Raw genomic sequence first — 20,044 nt, forward strand, 5'->3', positions numbered from 1 at the left:
ATAAAACTGAATCAATCACATCTCTTATGATAAATTGTTTGTTTTAAGTTAAATGTGCTCATAACTAACGTTAAAAAATATATAAATCCTTGTTTTGAATAGAAAAAAATTCTTATTTATCCTAACATATTAAAATGCCACAATGCAGAGCTGTTAGTCAGATCCTTGCACCATCTGTGCTTCGTCTTGTGCTGGACATAACAAAACCTAAATAATAATAATAATAATAATAATAATAATGACGATGATATACGACGGTTGGAAATTTTATTTAATAAATATTTCTATGTTTTTATTTTATTTTGGGTCCAAAATGTAAGTGTATTTCTGGATTTCAGTCCTGCAGGTTGGATTAGTAATACAGTATGTAGAGCTGAAAATCTGACCTTAATATGTGCGCTTTGTTGTGAGCCTCGTCAGTGTGCTGCTGTGTTGCATGGTTAAATTAGCCCTAAGCCACCACTAAGTATTTGTCAGGGTGTATATTTGGACTCTGTTTGCAAAAAATAAAAATAAAAAAGAAGAGGGAAAATGTAACAGTAGGTTTCCAGGAGGCGTCTGGTTTTTCCCAACTGGACCAGCGTTGTCTTTCAGTGGGAATCACAGCATGTTTGCACAAACCTTTGCGTGTGTTCTCGGTGACATCGACCCCAAACTGAATGATGTCGCCGGACAGAACCTCGCAGGGCGGACTCTCCTCGGACCCACGGCTCAGTCTCTGGCTGTTGATGAACGTCCCGTTGCTGCTTTTAGTGTCCTGAAGGTAGAACTGAAACACACAAACACAGCAGGTTAAGAACCAGGGAGGCGGTAAAACAGGGTTGAAACCCCGATAGACATGACCAAACTTCCTGGTGTTCAGGACTGTTGGGTCAGCAGAGCTAAAGGGAAACCAGGCAAATGTTTACAGATAATTTCAACTGCAAACAGCTGTTGAGTTTATGCACAATAAAGACTTAACTGTCCTTATTGCAGAGGGAACCACAGGTTTCTAAACTACGGTACCTTTCCCCAGATGGAGAAAAGTAAAACGGGAGAGTCATGACTTGAGCTTTATCGTCTTGGTTACTAAGGATAAATTCACACCGCAGGTATTAATGCATTCAAACCAATTTTTCTGGACGATAAATTGTCCTAGAAAGTATTGCGATAAAAGGTAATACTGTTGTTTTGAGGCTATTTTTAAGTAATATAATGATAATGGTATAATAATGCAAGAACACATTCTCAAAGATTAGTAAACTTTAAATTGTAACGAACATTTAACACTGGAACTGGAAGACATTTTAAATATCCAAATTATAAACAAAACAACCTAGAAAATCAATTATAGAGTCTCGATACAATAAATCGTGCAAATGGAAACTATTGAGCTCGTTTTAATATGTGCGGCACGGATCAGATTTTTGAGGTGAAAGATCAGATTTGGGCCGTTTAGACTGCAGTCGGAAGTTGGACTTGGATCACATTTGTGTTGTGAACGTAGCCTGAACTTCACATCGAATGAGACAACATGACAGCAAAAATCCATCAAACTGACCAATTACTAGTAAAAGACTAATTTATTTAGTCCACTGTTGTAATTTCTTTGTTGTTGATGTTTCATTTCCAAAATTTAAAATTTTTTAAACACAAAACTAGCTGGTGGACCCGCCCACCAGGTTCAGCTAGTTTTCTGAGGGAAACCCTGTAAAATGTTTAATAATTTTAGTTTCCAGTTTGCTACAGCTTAACCTGCCAGTGCTGGCAATAAATCCAGATTTAGCTGGAACTGACAGACTTCATCTACTCATCAATGCTGGATTTAATTATGGTTCTCTGTTGCATCTGGAAGCTTTTCCGGGGTTTCGCCGTCCAGGAGGGTGCGAAAATACTGAGGAGGCAGCGACAGCCCCTGCCTGGAAGCCTCTTTTACACTCAGAGGTAAATCATGAGGGCAACAGCCAGCATGACGGGAGTCACACACACCGAAGAGCAGGTCTAACTCCTGTCACTCAGATGGGTCAGAAAACAGGCAGAGGTGTCAACAAAAAATACAAAAAGAGACAAGAGCACATCAGAACGCAACAGGAAATAAAACCAACAACATTTAAAACGTACATTACGACACAGAAACACACACACACACACACACACACACACACACACACACACACACACACACACACACACACACAGAGGAAGCAATCAGATCTGGATGCCTGAGGAGTAAATCTGTCTGACGTTCCACGAGTTTCATTCATTAGCTCTCAGCTCTTCATCCTGACTGAAAACAAAGTGAACCGTCCTTCAGATGACAGAAACAGACAAAACACAGAACAGAGCGGAGGACGAACGACGGAGAAGAAGCCAAAACAACAGACGGCGAAGGGAAGAACGGTGCAGAGACAGACGTTTACCCGACTGCAGAGAGCTACGGAAAGCAACCTGCTCGCATCTTGTGATGCTATACCCCACACGGCTACCTCCTGTCCCCATGGTAACATGGAGACAGGAAGGGAGGGACCTAACTATAGAGCATTTCACCCAGCAACAACACACACACACACACACACACACAGCATCTCCTACCTCACATACAGCTCTCACACACACTTCTACAGTCATTTCTTTCACACGGACACAGAAAACATGACATCATCCATCTTGGATCAGATCACCAGCGGTTAGGTCCCGGTCCAGTAGGTGCTGTTAGTCTTTGATGCCTCATCATTACTAATTGACATTTTAATTCCCAGCATGAAGTATGGCTACAAGGAGAGCAAGAAACCTGAATACTTAACGCCCATCACACATGTTCGGTTGCTTCTTGGTGTCAGCTTGTTTCTTCTAAAATGAGCAAAAGACTCATTAAATTGATCATAAAAACAACACAACAGCTTCAGAGAGTAATCGCTGATGTTGGAGGAGGACTGGCCTCCACTTGGACTGCCAGGGAAGTACTTCAAGCTATTTTCTTCACCACTTTCTGTCTGGAAACAGCTGCAAATTGTTGCAGTAACTTGATGACTGCGAGTGCATTTACACCATGTGTAGTCCGCTTTTATTCACGTTCGTTTTCCAAGAAAGTCCGGTTCGTTTGGGAAGTGTGAATGCGTAATCAAACTCTGATGCGGACCAAAAAAAAAAGCAAACTCTGGTCTGCCTGCAAACATCGGTCTTGGTTCGGTTGACGTGAACTCTGGTACCGCTCCAAAAGCAGGAGGCGGACTACAGCGCAGGGCATTCTGGGTAAATATAATCAAAACAAACGTGAGCTTATTGTTAGCAGGAAAAATGACTCGTTTCTTTTTTTTTTTTTTACAAAAGACGAGTCCTTCTCCTCAGTTCAATTCATCCGAACTGAGATCGAGGTTTGAAGGCGAACAGAGTTTGAGTTTCTGGTCTGCATCAGAGTTCGATTAAGCATCCACAACCCCCCAAACAAACCAAACTCTCTCTATTCAAACCGACTAGAGTTTGATTAAAGCGGACTCGACGAGTCCAACGAGTCATTTATCACCATGCACCATTAAATGATCATTGAGTAATTATTCTATAAATGCAGAAAAGATATTAAATAAAATGAACACCACCAGCTGAAGCTCAAACACACCGACGCCAGGTTAGTGAAAGAAAAAGGAAATCAAAGAAAACGGGCATGTGGTCCATGAAAAGTAAAAAATAAATGTTTACCCCCTATCCACCATCAACATGTGAGCACATGATTGCATGCCTTCTCAAAATGCAGTTTCTCCACCAGCATTCCTGCTGCTCTCCTCGTTCCTGAAGCTCTCAGAGCAGCGAAAGCATCAGCAAGCAGCCAAAGGAAACAACGTCCACTTAACCAGTCAGGAGGCCAACACATGACAACAGGTTTCCTTGGCAAGCACACAGACACGTTAGCAGAAAGGATTCATCATATGACAGAAAATTTTCACCAGAGGTACAATGAGACCTTGAACGTCTAAAAATAATCCCACCTCAAGAGGAGCACATGTAGCATCTCAGATATACTTTTATCTCCAATGCAAAACAGAGGTCGTGTTTACATTTCTGTGGCATAACTTTGGCTTCAATGACAGAGGTGGTAAAGAGCTTCCTTTTCCACAAAATTACATTTCCTAGTTGGTCACCTGGAAATATGCGCCCTTAACCCAAAAAAAAAATGAATTCCCATTTCACATTCTTTAGCAAAGTGCAAAAGTAGTTATGACTAGCTACGTGCTAATATGTTTCTTCGTTTCGTAGGATGATTTATTCCAAGTATAGCGTTGTAGATGATGCATCCATCCGTCTTTTTAGGCAGGTTTATCATTTTTATAGGCTTACTTACCAGGTCGCATTTAATTTTGACCAATTTAAAAAAATTCTCCAGAGTTCCAACTGAACTCAACTGAAGATTTATTTTTAATTGAAATTCAATTCTATACATTCAAGAAAAGAAAAGTATTTACCACCAAATAATCCAGCAATGTTCTGGTTGCAGCACCTCGTCTCACTCAAAGCAAATAAGCAGCTTTTGTACAAAAAGTAGTCAAATATATTTCAATAAGGTAGAAACCTGGAGCTTAAAGGGGTTTTCAGGACAGTTTCTGGTAATAGTTCACAACAATTAGCTGAATGAAATTCTCAGGTTTTGCAGTACAGCTGGGTGATGACTTAACATTTTAATTGCAGTCTTCTGTGTTTTTATTACAATTGTCTGCATAGTCAGTCTCAAAAAGCACAAATGCTACTGTAAAAATTTAACTTTCCAAGTATTAAATCAGCTTTTCCTGCTGAAGCAAGAATTTACAGGACCGTAAAAATCCTCATTCAGAGTCTTGCCGACTTCCGATTACTTTGATAGGCAAAATGTTCCCCGATTTCAAAACTCTCTCTGAACTGGTGCTTGTAGTTCCAGTGTGGATTCATCCTTTACATCAACATCAAAACTTTTTGATTAAGAGCGCAATTCAGGTTCAGGCAGACCAGGAAGAAGATGCGAGTCTGTAAAACAGCAAGTGAATTATTAATAATTTAAGTGCAATTGTTCAGTTTCACCAGTTATGCGTAGTTACTGTCGCTGTAAAAAAACAAACAATGCATTTACTTGCTTGATATTAGGCTTGTTGAATATTAATTAAGCCAAATAAAAATTAAATGTCATAATTATCAGTTTAAACATGACAGAGTGGATTAGAATCAGATTATTCTTTTATGCCATCAGTAAAACTGACAGACAAGAGAAAGCTTAGCGCCACATCTGGATAACATACATTTTAATAAGAGTTCATTCTGAATTGCTGTTTTATCTACTTACATCTCAGTAATCCATCAACAAAGTAATCAAAGTAACTATGAATCTGGAATTGAAAAAGCAAAGCTGCAAAGTGGAAAATCAAACAGCCAAAGGAGCCATAAACCTTCTGTTAATAATTACTGACAGCACAACTAAATAGGCCCTGGATGAGGATTAGTCACAGCTGCGGGATGAGGGATAAGATCGTCTCTTTATGTTACTGAATCATTTTGTCACACTTTGGTCTGACAAATCTGTTCATTTCACACTGAGGCCAGGCAGAGAAAAGGTCAAACCCAGAAGAGAAAAGACAACAAAAAGCAGCGACTGATCACATTTCACACACATGAAAAGGTCCACAAGTCCTGGTCAAACTACCAATTACTCTCTAGCTAACATTTCTCAATGTTTGCACGGGATCAGATGCACAAACTATAAGGTGGGTTGAAAAACAGACATTTCTAACCTTAAGTTGGAAAATAAACATTCACCCTGAAGTGAACCAAGTGACAGGATGTTGTAGGCGGGCAGATAAACATTTGCTCTGTCAAGCTGAGCAGTGATGTACAGGATAAATACCTGCAGCAAAGTGACATCGATCAATGAGCGTCGATGCTTAATAAGCAGAAAGCAAGATCAGCATTTTGATGCATTTTTCCTCTTAATGACAACAGATGCTGTCCGAGACAAGTTCAAAGAGGATTAGTTTGAAAATTAATCCATCAGAGTTCAGAAAGTTCTGCTTACATTTGGATTGGATACGTTCAGAAACATTTCATTAAAGTAAAGAGGGTTAAAAAAAAATATTTAAAAAGGCCTTTTGAGATCCTGGTGCGTTGCTTTCTTCTAAATTAATCCAACACTTTTCAAAGGTTGACTATGAGATAAAACTAAGAGAGCACTTGGAGTTTACTGTGGGAGCTAGAGATGGAGAGACAGCACCAGTCTCAGTTTGAAGCAGAGCCAGAAAAGAGGAGCCTGGACTTCTGCCACCGTCTCCAAAAGAGCCTGTTAGAAGCTGCTGGCAAACAGAACCGGCGTTTATCAGCGAACATATTCCTGCACCAGGGTGTAGCCGAGTGTGAACGCAAGCCCAGTCCCACTATCTGGTTCCATCACAGCCCTGGAATAAATTCATTTTACTCTCAAATGTCCATTTCTCAGCTTAAAACAAGAAAACCGTTGGAAATGCAAACCACAAACCAGTTGGATATTTCATTCAGTTTTCAAAGCAAATGGCAAAAATACCCAAACTAGCAGGACAAAAGTCTAGTCTGAAGGTTCAAGTTAGCAACCTCTGCAAGCTAAAGAGCCATTTTCCCCACTAAATAAAACATTTCTAGAACCTTTCAAAAAGACGTCCACAGTTTAAAAGTTAATGTACAATTAAATGAGTTCCAATTTTTATTTGATTTTAGAGATTTAGACCAAAGGAAACATCAAGGCAAGACATGTTTTTTTCATCCACATAAGATGAAGGATTAAAAAAAACTGTTTGCAATCCATCCATCCATTTTCTAACACCCTTGTCCCTGAGTGGGGTCTGGAGGGTTGCTGGTGCCTCTCCAGCTAACGTTCCGGCGAGATGCGGGGTCACCCTGGAAAGGTCGCCAGTCTGTCGCAGGGCAACACAGAGACACACAGAGACACACAACCATGCACACACACACTCACACCTAGGGACAATTTGGAGAGGCCAATTAGTTTTTGGACTGTGGGAGGAAACCGGAGTACCTGGAGAAAACCCACGCATGCACAGGGAGAACATGCAAACTCCATGCAGAAAGCCCGGGGCCGGGAATCGAACCCAGAACCTTCTTGCTGCAAGGCAACAGCTCTACCAACTGCACCACTGTGCAGCCCAGTTTGCAATCCAACAAAAGAGAAAATAAAAAAAATCCCTTTTCTAGGCGTTGGTTTGATAAAATGTCAAACTTAAGCTTAATACTAAGAAAAATAATCGATACCATTTTTGACACTGTAGAAACATTTTTATGAAGGAGCAGAATCAGATTAATTAGTATAGGACAAAATCTGAGCCTCTTTGACCAGAGCAAAACCAACAAGCAACTGGGAATTCAGCCTTCATTATTAAAATGTGTAAAAATATTACATCCCTGCATGGTAAAACACAACACTTACAACTAAATAATAATGCTACAAAATGTAAATAGTTGCAGAGTATTATTGTCCTTGTGTTGTAAATTTAAGCATACAGCGTCTTGTGTTTTCATAATAAGAAAGCACAATTGCAAACCGGAAAAGTGCAGTTTTCCGGTCGATCCATCTTTAATGAACCTGACCTGCCAATTATGATTTTGTCAGATTCATTTTTTTTTTCTGAAAAGTCCCTAAATACAGCGACGCGCAGTGTAAAATAAGGTTCTGGACCGTGCAGATGGATTCAGCAGCGCTGTGTACATTTTCTGTCTTTCTGCTGAATATTCTCTTTAGTGATCAGCAGTAATGCAATCTGACTACTGAACGTAAAAATGATGTAAAATACCAGGCGGCTTTGTGTTGAAGTGAGGTAGAAACTGTTGCATGGTGTGTTCTGAGTAAGGCAGACGATGTCAACAGCATCACCTTCCTGTGTGAGGAAGTGTTGCAAAGCTGTCCATGCGAGTTAAATCCCAACTCGGTTTACCCTACAGGCTCACCTGCAGACGACAGTTGAAATCAAATCAGCAGCAAAACTGGGATAAGTTCGTTTTTTCCCTGAGACGCTCGTGCTGACTCGGCCTCCTGCATTAATCTCAGGTACAGATAGAGCTGGAGCAGAAAGATGCATCACACGCAGTAGTAAATGAGCATTTTAATCGCGTCGCTCTGAAAATTATTAATGAGGTTAAAGCATGAATAAGTGATGCCCGTCTCCAGCGCTGCCTGCTTAACAATAAAAGAAAATATCAGGAACAGCAATCTTCAGTATATTATTATAACACATGTGATTATCCTACCCAATACTACGTCCTGTGATGACAGATGAATGTATAATCCAGCTCTAGAACTGTGTGTACATTAGCTGCTGTATAAATAGTTTCTGGTCATTTTGCATCATGTTTTCTTGCATATTTGCAACAAATTTTAAGTTCAAAGTTCAAATCTTGCAGCTTCAGTTTGGATCTACTGTGTGCCAATGATAAATTCATTTTATGACTAGACGTAATTATGAGCTGCTGAGACAGAAGACTGAGTTCAGCGTAACCCTGCATTGATCCGAAAGGTCGTTCTTATTTCACCTCGTTAGCAGATCAGTTTTGATTCCAGGGCTCCTGAACATGTAAACACAAAAACCCCTTTAGATTCAGTCCTTTTGTTTCATATTAAAGTAGAAAAATACTAGAGGTGATGATGAATTTGTGGGAGACATTTCAACTGTCGGCAGGTTTTAAGTGCGAGATGTGCAAATGGGGAAGGGTGAGGAGGAAAAAATAATAATTTTACATCTTCACTGTACTAAAAGAGAAAAATCTGCAAAGCAACAATAAAACGGATCCGTGTTGCACTGCTGGTAGTGTTCCCGTCACTGACTGTATTCAGATGTGACTGATAACAGAGAACCACCGTCCTGCAGCGTTTGGAGATTTATACCCAAACTGGCTCTATATCCGAGACGTAAATACCCATGATGCAGCAGTAAACACCTACACTGGCCACATTAAAACCCCTGAACGCTAAAAAGATGCGTTGTGTTTTTAAATCACAACCCCAATAAAACGTTTACACTCACGCTTGAAAATGGCTGGAAACAGATGTGCAATTACACAACCGCGCATCTTTGAAAAGCAGAAGTGGAGCCTCCTGCACAGCCTGCAAGAATGCAGCAGGTGGTTTCTGGATGGTAAGTCAACAACAAAACACTTGCCTTGTCCCTACAGCAGTAAAACGGGCTGGGATTCGCTGGGGTTGCTAGGTGACGGGCAGAACCTGCTGAGATGTGAAGGATTTTTAAAATGACTCATTTTCCAGACATCAAAAAATAAATAAATCCCAAAAAACACCTGGTTGTTTTTTTTTTAAAGTCCTGTTTTTGTAAGAAGACCCAGATGGAAGTACAAAAACATGCAAAATGTGAATTTTGCATAATAGGTCCCCTTTAAAGCTGTCAAATTCAAAGCACAGTTTCTCAGACATTGATCTTAATCGATCCTCAGCAAGTCTGTGCTCAGAAAAACTAAAGGCAGAGGGAGCGGAGTAAAACAGTGCACACCCAAAGCCAACAACGTTCAAATGAGTCATCTACTACTAGGGTGTGTGTGTGTGTGTGTGTGTGTGTGTGGTTTGTCCTCATTCTTAGCCAACAAGTAGACCGACAATAACGTGATCCGTCACCCAGCACAAACAGCACCTGATGTGCCTCGGAGACAAAATATCCTGAAAATACGGTTTAACAGGCAGCGGTCCTCACACCTTTAACATCCATTGATTCCCGTCATGATGAGCGCGCTTACCAAGAATCCTTCAACACCACAAACTCTCCTCTGGGAATTAAAGTTTGGTTTCTGGGCCATCTGCAACTTGGTGAATCAAAATCTGCTTTCAATCATTTTATAAAACACGGCTAAATACACCAAAAACTGTTTTTTTCTTTTTTTTTCCCCCATGAGGCAAACGTGTAAAGTCCTTTTTAATTTTTGGATATTCCATAACTTACAAACCCCATTCTTACAAAGAGCCTAGCTACTTTATGTGTTCCTTTAAATTATTTAACGCTTAGTTTACTGTATAGAAGGTAAATGAAGGTTGTAACATACTTATTTATTTTATAAGTTTGTTTTTTTTGACCGCTGGCAATTCTGACTTGACAATTTTTGGTTGATGTGGCAAAAGGTTTGGACAGCCCTGCACTACAGGCATCAGCTGTCCAAACCGGGAGCATTAAAACCTTTCTAATAAATCTGCAAGTGTCTGGGATTCTCCTGCTTCATTTCCACTTCTCAGTTGACATTTCTACAGAACTGCTCAGATATGAAACAGAGGATATCAGGAGAATCCAGATTCATGTTGCAGATGTTGAAACTGCTGTCCACATGACTGCACAGTCTAAAAAAAAGGAAGCTTAATTCATCAATTCCCTTTAACATGCAATCGTCAGCTGCTGTAATGTCGACATAACTGAAATAATAATTAACCTGCGACTGAAAGCCACAGCTTCGCAGGAAGCCTCGTCTTCTGCAAGCAGAAGTTAATTGTTGGAGTTACCACACATGTACCTGCTGCTGAGGGATAAACCGGGTCTGACCTGGTCAGCTGGAGCGAGTTACGGTTCACTGCAGGGAGGGATGGACGACGCGCAGCAGCTGCACGGCTTTAGTAACACAGGTTTCTACTTGCTCAGGGTTTCCCCTGATTAACACGAAGGCTGGTTTGTGGCAGCTGACGATGATGATGGAGCTGAAGGACTCGACTTTCAGGACTCTCCTCAAACCCTTTTCAAGCTCAGAGTCAGATCAGGTTGAATATTTGTAGAGAAAACCCGGCTAATGGGGGAGCCATGTTGTGATGACTTCCTGAAGGTGGAGTGTCAGAAAGAGCAGGAGTTTTTAAAGAGACAGAGGCCCAATTTCAAGGCGTCAAAATAGGAAGTAAAATTTCTTTTAATATTTGATATATGTAGCATTTTCAAAAGAACTCAAGGTACCGGTTTTTGATAATGCTATAAAATGGCACTATATGCCTGGAAAACACAAAATGCTGCCCGAGTAATATTATATTATACAAAATTTTAAAAATCTTAAAAATTCAATTCCATTTTTAATTAAGGAAAATACTTCCAGACCGCTGACTTTGCTCTCTGCTGGCTTAGTAGTTTGACGTTCCCCGTTTTAAGCTTTTGTTTTCCGGCTCCATTTTGTCCCTTGTTACTTATCAAGTAGAGTATTAACAAAAAATAGAAATATTTTATTAAAAAGTTGTTTCAAATTTCAAACTTCAGATTGAAAGTGAAGTGCAGCATAGAAAGCAGTGTTTACTAAGGCATCAACTTAAGTTTGCTTTCATTTTTAAAAGTAAAATTTTTTTATCATCTGTTTTTGAACTTTAAGCATTTTTTTGTACTTCAAACTTGTTTTAATTTTATTGCATTTTAAGCAATAAAATGTCTTCAAAAAAAGGAACTGAATTGTTTATTTTCTCTTCATTTTCAAAGCTAAAGCTTTTAATAAATTTAGGAGCTACCTCAGGAGGGAGGCATTTATTTATTCGATTGTCGAAATAATTGATTACTAAAATAATCATATAGAAGAGCCCCATTACAGATAAAGTCTTTCATCTTAAGTGCAATATGTATGCATTTTTTGTACAGTTTTGGTTTTAATTCCTGCTCCGGTTGTGTTGTTCTTTCAGCAAACTGCCTTTTTTTGAGTCTGTGTACTCCAGCTAAAGATTATTTGATTACTAAATTAATTGACGGTTATTTCAATAATCGATTAATCGTCTCCGTCTTACCCTAGATGCAAACTCTCAATACATTTCCTTCAGGAAAAGGCAACTTTTTCCAAAGTCAGAGAGGAAGAATTATGAAACAGGAAGTGACATCTTCGATTAGATCTGCAGCATCTCATCTCCTCTTCCTCAGAGATTCCCAAACCGGAGCTCCAGGCCCTGCAGCCTCATTAGGTCTGATCTCTTATGATGGCCGCCGCCGTTCAAAACGTCGCTTCACTTTCTCTTTAGGTCTTTAAAGCATTCATCACACCAGCTGTTCTCGTGTCAGTCAACGCTCTAGTTCACTGCCGTAACACTTAAAAACATAATTAGATGCTTTGAGGTGAAGTCAATCCAGCAGCCAAACAAACAAGACTCAGAAAAACAAAGTATTTTACCTTTCTGCTTCAGAAAAACAAAGTATTTTACCTTTCTGCTTTGGGTTGCGTGCCGATCAGAACAGCAAAGGTGAAAGTTTGATGCGAAGCAACCAATTTGGACCCAAACGAATGAGTCATTTTCAACCCAAAACTGCAGACTCATTCAACAAAACGTTTCTCTTATCACAAGAGGAAGCTGCGGCGATGAGGCTCTGATTACGCAAGCAGACTCTGAATCCGAGAATCCAGCGCGCGCTGGACTTTGTGTTGCCACACTTTTCAGAATTTGCATGTTAAGCCCTTTGAATTTGTGGATTATTTTTATGGTACAACACCGAACAAATCAAAAACAAACACTCTTGAATGGAGAGCTTTGAACGGAGAGCCGTGTATTCAGACCCAACTGCTGCAAAACAATTTGTTACATCAGTAACTGAGTGCATTATTATTGCACACACAGACAAAATGTGGGCTAATCTCAACTGATACATTTATCAATATGTTTGCAATAATTCATGCATGTTTCTCCACAATACACCTCCAGATGACTCTAATCTCCAAAAAAGGGTTTGCAATGGTTCTTAATCAATTAAAAAGGAGCTTGGTTTTATTTATAAATGCAGGTTTTTAATAGTTTTTCTTTTTTTCCTGTAATATTTGCATTTAATTTTCAAAAAAAAAGCACCAGTAAAAGTACCAGTAACATGTTTTAAGATCCGTTTTCCTTATTAGGTTGGAATCTATTAGCTTTTTAAATAACATGAATTTCCATCCTCGTATGTTCATCTTTATTTTAAATCCTAAAAGTAGAAATTATTAAAATTTAAACAAAATGCCCTAAAGTAGATACTAAAGTTGCAGAAATTTTTTTTTCTCTAGTCACAATTCCTAATCATTGGAATTTTGAATAAATGGTCAAAAATTGTTTTTATTCTGATTTTTTTTTGTAAAGTTATATGCTAAATGATTCTTTGATATTTTTTGAAGAAAAACCCAGACAGCAAAGTTAACCTCATAATGGTAACTTGCACTACAGAGTTTTAAGCACAACCCTATTTTTGTCTAAACATGAAATGAATTTTAAAAGTTTAGGAATCATTTTAATTAAAATGTTTTATTTGTTTATACTGCCGTCTTTCCCTCCTGTTAGTCACATGATCTAAACAGTCTGTAGACCAACTGAATAGAAAAATTGGTTTGCTGAATAAAGAATCGTTTCTGAATTGATTCCAAAAATCTGAATCAAATCGCTAGGCAATGAAAGATTTGCATCTCTAGTCGATATTTCTCTATAGTCGTTTTTTCAAAACGTTATGTGACATTTGCAGCTCCAAACATGTTGTGTTTCTTTGTCCTGGGGCAAAATGGCTCCAAGTTATAAAGGTTCTTCCCATTATTATCTTCTAATGACACAAACTTTCCAGAAGCTTTGATTTAAATGGAGCTGAATCAGACACAGCTGTTGATTTCTCAACCAATTTGTGGTTATTCGATTTATTTCGCTTTAAATCCTTACAAGTCTTGGCATTTATTGGATTTAAAAGACAAAGAAGTACCGGGAAATAAAGGACAAAGCTCTCCAGCTGTTTACAGCCCCTTAAAGCCTCCATGAACACATGCTTACCTTTCCTTTATGCGTCATAAATTAACAGAGAGAGGGCTGCATCTGACTTAGGAGGTCTCTGTAGTGAGCACACTACTCAATCATTAACAGCCAGTCAGCGTCCGGCTTCGCTTCACTGACTCTGAACTGCATTAACACCCAAAACAGAGACTTATTCTGCAGGAATAAAGGAAATAAACGCTGAACATTAAGATGCTGCTGGAGGTTAAAGACTCATCCAAACAGGTTCTGGTGAAGGACATGCGTGCAAACCTCACTGAATCGTTCAATTAAAACCGTGGCGCTGGTATTTGGAGGAATGCATGTGTGTGTTTATCCCTGAAGAGAGGAAAGGATGACGCTACTCCTGTCGTTATAAATAGATGATGCGCGCACGCACACACACACACACACACACACACACACACACACACACACACACACACACAGGGCATCTCAAAGTGTCTGCATGCCGCAGAACAGGGTAATCCTGATGCTTCTCGACCCGTTTAGCTGGTTCCTCAAAGAAATCACAAACGCACACAACTGATTTTCCATCGCAAACATTTCAACTCTCAATCTGAGGATTTTAAACCAAAACTTGTCAGCAGAGAAACATTAAATACTGTAATATTAAAGTGGAATTAGATAGGAGTTTCATTAAGCTGTTGGGAAGCAGAACAAAGTCAAAAGAGATCACGTTAAATTTGGTTCACATATTTTCCTAGTCATGAAACCAGTTAAACCTTCTATATTCTTACTGGAAGAGATCTCACACAGCTGTATATATTCCAGTTATACTCCGAGTCACGCTGGCAAACATTACTTTGGTCTTTTCTAAAGCAAACCCCTTTGAAAGACAAGACTGCATGTACATTTTCAATACTTTTTTATGAAATGCTCCAAAAATAAAAAGCCCAGAGAAACATGATCAAATCTGGGAAGTTATTTGCAACTCAAAGCTTCACACCAGCTCAGTAGAATCAGCCTTACTTAATCAATTAGGATCTTAAGCAGCATTTGTGAGCAGCAGTTTCCATGCTCAGAGGGCGGATCAGGTCTGAATGGATTAATTTCAATCCCCAGCGTCATGATTGTTAAAGTAGAGAGGAATTAGAAAACAGGACAACAATCGTATCCTTCAGCGAGTTCTGAGACGCGCGGTGTCTCAGGAGGCCGGATAGTGCTGAATGGGTCGCTTCCCCTGCTTCTTCACATCGTTAAATTCACACAACGTGGCTGCAGTTTAACACAAGTTCAGCCGGTTAAACTGAGGAATCCGTCTTCAAAAGGAAAACTAGTGATGAACGTGACATTTATCTGAGATTCAGCAACCTGCGCTACGGTGTTTGTCCATGAAGAGCAGCTGTACGAGTTGATGTCAAATTAAACATGTCACAATAAGTAAATTGCTTAAAATGACCTCAATAATTTCCATTCTGATCTTTTCTGAAGGGGAATTTTGTTTACAGTGACTTCATAAAGGAGGCGGGTGATATGGACTTAAAGTTTTATCCCCATATTTTATGGCATTATTGTGATAATGATAAAAGTGACAATAAAAACTATTAATTCTCTTTTGGTCTAACTGCTCCTGAAATCTATACCATTTGTAATACAATCACATAAAGAATGTGATTTGGTTTTTATTTCTGTTATTTTTTTGTTTTGGTCCTTTTGTTTATTTATTTTGGATATTTAAAATATTTTCCAGTTCCAGTGTTAAGTGTTTTAGAAAAATGCTTAAAAAAAAAGTTTATTGATATTTGAGAGGGTAAACTTGATTATTTCATTACCGTTAAGATTATTTGAAAATGGTCTCAAAAGAACAATATCATCATTTATCGGAATAATTTCTGGGCTGTAATTGTAGGGCTGGATGATGTGAACTTAAAGTTTCACCACAATATTTTTGGAACTATTGTCATAACGATAAAAGTGACAATAAGAACCATTTATTACTTTTTGTTTATAGAGGTGCACCGATTGCAGTTTTCTGGCCGATTACCGATCTTTTAAAAAGTTTAACCTGCCAATTCCGATTTTGGCCGATACAAATTTTTTAGGAAATGTTGCTCTATATAGCCAGAAAGTTGTTGAGTTGGCAACAGTGCAGTAACTATTGTTGATTGTAAATGTGCAGACATAACTTGGTGGGCCGTTCTGTCAGTCAATCCTTTCTCACCGGCGAGCAGAAGAGGACACTGGCTGATTCTTAGACCTTTGCCCAGCTGGACATGATCGCTGGATAACATTGGCTTCACATGTAAAAATCCGCCTATCACCAAAGAAAATAATTAATTGGAATTTATTGCAGCAACAAAGTATCAAAATTCGGATGAAAAACGATACGATAAATGCCGATACATCCTTCAGACTTAATTTCTTTCATGGTGTTGGTTGCAAATGGTTTTTATTTCCGTTTTATTTATCATCTTTGGGTTTTTTTGTTTATTTATTTTGGATATTTAAAATATCTTCCAGTTCCAGTGTTCTTTACAACAGTAAAGCTTATTGAGGGCAAAGTTGCATTATTATGTCATTACCATTACATGACTTAACACTATTATCGTTTATCCCAATAACTTCTGGGACAATTTATCGCAGGGCTTGGCGATAAATGAAGTTTCACCGCGTTATTTTTGGTACCATATAATCATACACTAAATGTATTGATATTTGTTGATACTTTCATTGAACAGTGAACTGTAAAAATAATAATCCCAATAATACTGACAGTATTGGTTCAAACATTATCGTTTGTCATATGACTTCTGAGACAATTAATCAACCTGCAAAATTTGTTATCAGCATTTTTTTTGCTGTAATGGATGGAGTAATGACACTTGGTGTCAATCATGAATCTATGATTGACACCCAGTCAATCATAGATTCATGAGAAAGCAATGCTTTTTGTCAGTCATGGATTGAAAACGCGGATGTCTCTTACCTTCCCGGTCTTGTGGTCGAACCACACAAGAGCATGATTCCTGGACAGCACCTTGCAGTCGAAGGTGGCGTTGTTCTGGGCCGGTCGGCAGCGAGCCACAGACCTTCCGATCTTGACTGGCTCGTCCAGGTACACATGCCGCTCCTGGAATGGGTGCGAGTTGGGTCGGCAGGTGAACACGGCCAGTGCTGAAGGCATTGATTTTGGCTTGAGTGTGTTACTCCAACCAGACACAATGGAGAGGTTTTCCTGATCCAGATTGGCAGGGTTTTGGTGCATCCCCCCTAAAAAAGAATAATCTACAATATCTGCGGACCTGTATGCAGGCAGATCTCCAGGTTCTGTAATCTTCTAGGCACTAACTGATAAGCATTGTCCCCTGTACGCTCTCGGGACTGCACTTTGACTCAACTAGACTGCCCTGCGTTTGAGGAAAAGGAAAATAAAAAACAAACCAAACATGTATAAAAAAACAAGACATTCCTTTTTCAATGGCTCCCCACTAAAGCTACATAACGACGCTTAAATCTGACAGCAAACACTATGTACAGACCAAGGTGCCATGTGTCAAGACATACATGACTGATTATAGCACTGACAGCCTGGCAAACAGCCCCTCACGTCCATCAAACTATTCAAGCAGTGGAGCTGGAAAGTAAAACCACTCAAAGTTTGTCTTTCGTCGCACAAAACAACAGAAGCTCCTCCAAATAAATAAACCCACCTGTTTATTCCCTACATTTGCAGAACTATTGCGCCTTTTTTCGAGCCGTGATGCGTTTACCTGCCCGCAGCAGGCAAACAACAAGCCGGTCCACACGCACTTTAATCGAGTGTCATCTGCTGTTCGTCTAAACGGCACATGATAATCGGGGTGACCTTGTTACCCTGATACAGGGGAAGCCTTATCTTGGCACCTCACGTCGGGTCACCACTCCCTCCAGAGTGCACCTACGAGACCGCTAACGACACCTAGCAGAGCCGGAGAGCCAGAAACACCCCCCGTGGGTCGGTTAAAGCAGTCCGATGGGGATTTATGCCTCAAAACACTCAACCGCCAATATTCAGGGGATTAGCAAGTCGTCTTTTACAACAAAAATGCGGATCTCTAACTCTCGGCCAACGTTTCTGGCGTTCAACCAGCTAGGCTATGCTAGGCTAGGCTAATGAGTACTTCCAAAGTTATCATTCAAGTCCTCCAACGTTTTCTCCCTACCCTTCTCAACCAGTTCGCTTACCGAGTGGAAGCGATATGCCATACCTGTCTCCAGTAGCAAATAAAACCAGCAAGCCGAGGCGTCATTGGCTACAAACAGTCCTGCACCGCGAACGCAAGCGCAAAGGTGAGCTAGCTAGCAGCTAGCCGGCTAACTGACAGTCAGAGCGGAGAGAGACGCGGAAAAATCTGGGGAGTTTCTTCTTCACTGCGGCTCCCCGTGCATCACACTGCTGCTGTGCTTCGAGGGAACCTCACTGGAGGACGCTGGTTGAGCTGTCGTTCTCTATATTAGTCCTAATCCAGTTTGCCGTGGTGGGGTTTTATTACAGCTGTTGGCTTCCGGCGGTTTTCTGGAGAGAATCTAGAAGAAGTTGTCCTCCTCCGCAAGTCCCAGCCGCCATACTGGAAGTAGAAAGCAGACAGGCGTGGTGCGTTCACTGACCTATAGGATTAACCCAAGTCTCTGGTTACCTCATTAATAGATAGACCGATAGATGTATATGTATTTCCGTGTTGTTGTTTTTTAACTGGTTAAATTTACACTTTCTTTTTTTTTTTTGTTTGTTTGTCTTGAGTAAAGGTGGATAAAAAAAGTTACATTTACTTGGATAAAAATAGAAATACACTTTTAGGAGTTGTTTTATAATTTACTGTTAATCGAGCAATATTATGAAGTATCGCCACTAGTACAGAATAATTTCTGGATGCTCTACCCAAAGAGAATAACTTCACAAAATGAAGAACAAATTAAAATTGTTTGAGGCAAAGACCCACAGATTATGTTAAAGTGCAACCTCGTTGTATTTTCCTTTTAGTTTATAAAATAACATAATTTGTACAATTGCGCCTTTGTACATTGTATACATTTTTCTTTCGGATTATATCATTTTACAAAATGGTGTTTTATTTTTATGTCTTTGACGGCAACTTTTGACTTTTTTAAAGTAAAGCTACTCTTAACTGACTAAAATTTGTTGAGTTACTCTACTCACATCTTGTTTTGAGTTACATTTTACACCAGAATTTTCACTTAATGATTGAAATTAAGTGTTTTTTGTTCTTCTTGCAACACTTCTTCAATAGTCGCACTAATTTTTGTTGCTTTTTGTGTTGCTGTTTATCCTGAGAGGATTTATAAAATGTCAGGGGTGGAGTTTTTCCCAACTTGACACCATTTCAAACATTTCACAATGAGACCAGATTACAGTTTCTATTACAATTCTTCATCTTTGTGGCTGTTTATTAGGAGCTGGGAGAACAGGAGGGAACGGGACAGTGTGGAGTGACGTTGGAGGAGATCAGATTCTGCTTATGGCTCCAAAATCTCTCTGTCCGCTCTTTGGCGAGCCGAATCCTGAGACTAAATCAATACTGGATGAGATGATGAAAAAGCCACACCACACATCAACCCCCCATAGTTTTACTTATTTCGCCCTTTGTTTATTGAAATATGGGACAAAATAAATTTGAATTAAATTAATTTTCACCACTGAAAAATACACTTCTGAGTTTTTCTATTGACATAAAGGCTAAAAAATCAAGCGTTAACAAGCAAAATTATAAGTATATATTAACTTTATTACTGAGATTGTAAATTAGACCAACATATTATAAATTAGACTGCTTATTTGTTTATTTACTCTTTTTGGCAATTGCGTTCAAAGATTCATGTTTTTTGTGCTCTAGAGTTATGAAAATTATATTATAACTACTGGTAGCTTCTTATCATCATTGCTCCATTTACACAAAACATGAATATACATTTTTAGACTTTTATTTTATTGAAAAGAAAGTTACATTTTATGTGCATTTTATTTTTACTTTGTGTCCGTTTTCTGTTCGTCATGGTGGTGCTGCTGCCGCCCAATAATTTCCCAACTCTGGGATCAATAAAGTACATCTGATCCAGTTTTTTGTTGTTCATTATGTTTTATTTGTCCCCCACAATTCTTCATTTTTTCCCTATTAACATTAGTGCGTCCTGACTTTCAGGATCTGGTTTTTGTCATGAGACGGACCTGGTTCTGGTCCTCGCATCTCTGCAGCTCTGCCCAGCCCTCCTGCAGAGCAACCAGAGGAACCAGCTGTCACTGTGCCAACAGTCTGGCTATTATCTGAGATTTGCCAGCATCTTACTGCGTTTTATCTTCTTATTGCTCAGCTGTGTAACTTACAAAGAACCACAGGGGGTATTTTACAT

At 39.3% G+C, this 20,044-nt stretch overlaps 1 protein-coding gene across 8 annotated transcripts in view; it reads right to left on the reverse strand.

Moving 5' to 3' along the window:
• slmapa (sarcolemma associated protein a) overlaps positions 1 to 18,247 on the reverse strand; it is a 57,449-nt gene extending 39,202 nt beyond the window's left edge. For 4 of the 8 annotated variants that reach the window (XM_008408381.2, XM_008408379.2, XM_008408377.2 and 1 more), the window contains exons 1-2: positions 16,626 to 18,246; positions 622 to 769 (exon numbers count right to left, since the gene is read on the reverse strand). In XM_008408381.2, the coding sequence (XP_008406603.1) occupies positions 622 to 769; positions 16,626 to 16,904 (427 nt within the window). In that variant the 5' untranslated portion in view covers positions 16,905 to 18,246. Of the gene's footprint in view, positions 1 to 621; positions 770 to 2,399; positions 2,470 to 16,625 lie in introns of those variants that run through there. The other 4 variants (XM_008408376.2, XM_008408374.2, XM_008408380.2 and 1 more) reach the window with 3 other exon arrangements.
• Positions 18,248 to 20,044: the final 1,797 nt, after the last annotated feature.

This window comes from Poecilia reticulata, linkage group LG5, assembly GCF_000633615.1.
Source record: "Poecilia reticulata strain Guanapo linkage group LG5, Guppy_female_1.0+MT, whole genome shotgun sequence".
NCBI lineage: Eukaryota > Metazoa > Chordata > Actinopteri > Cyprinodontiformes > Poeciliidae > Poecilia > Poecilia reticulata.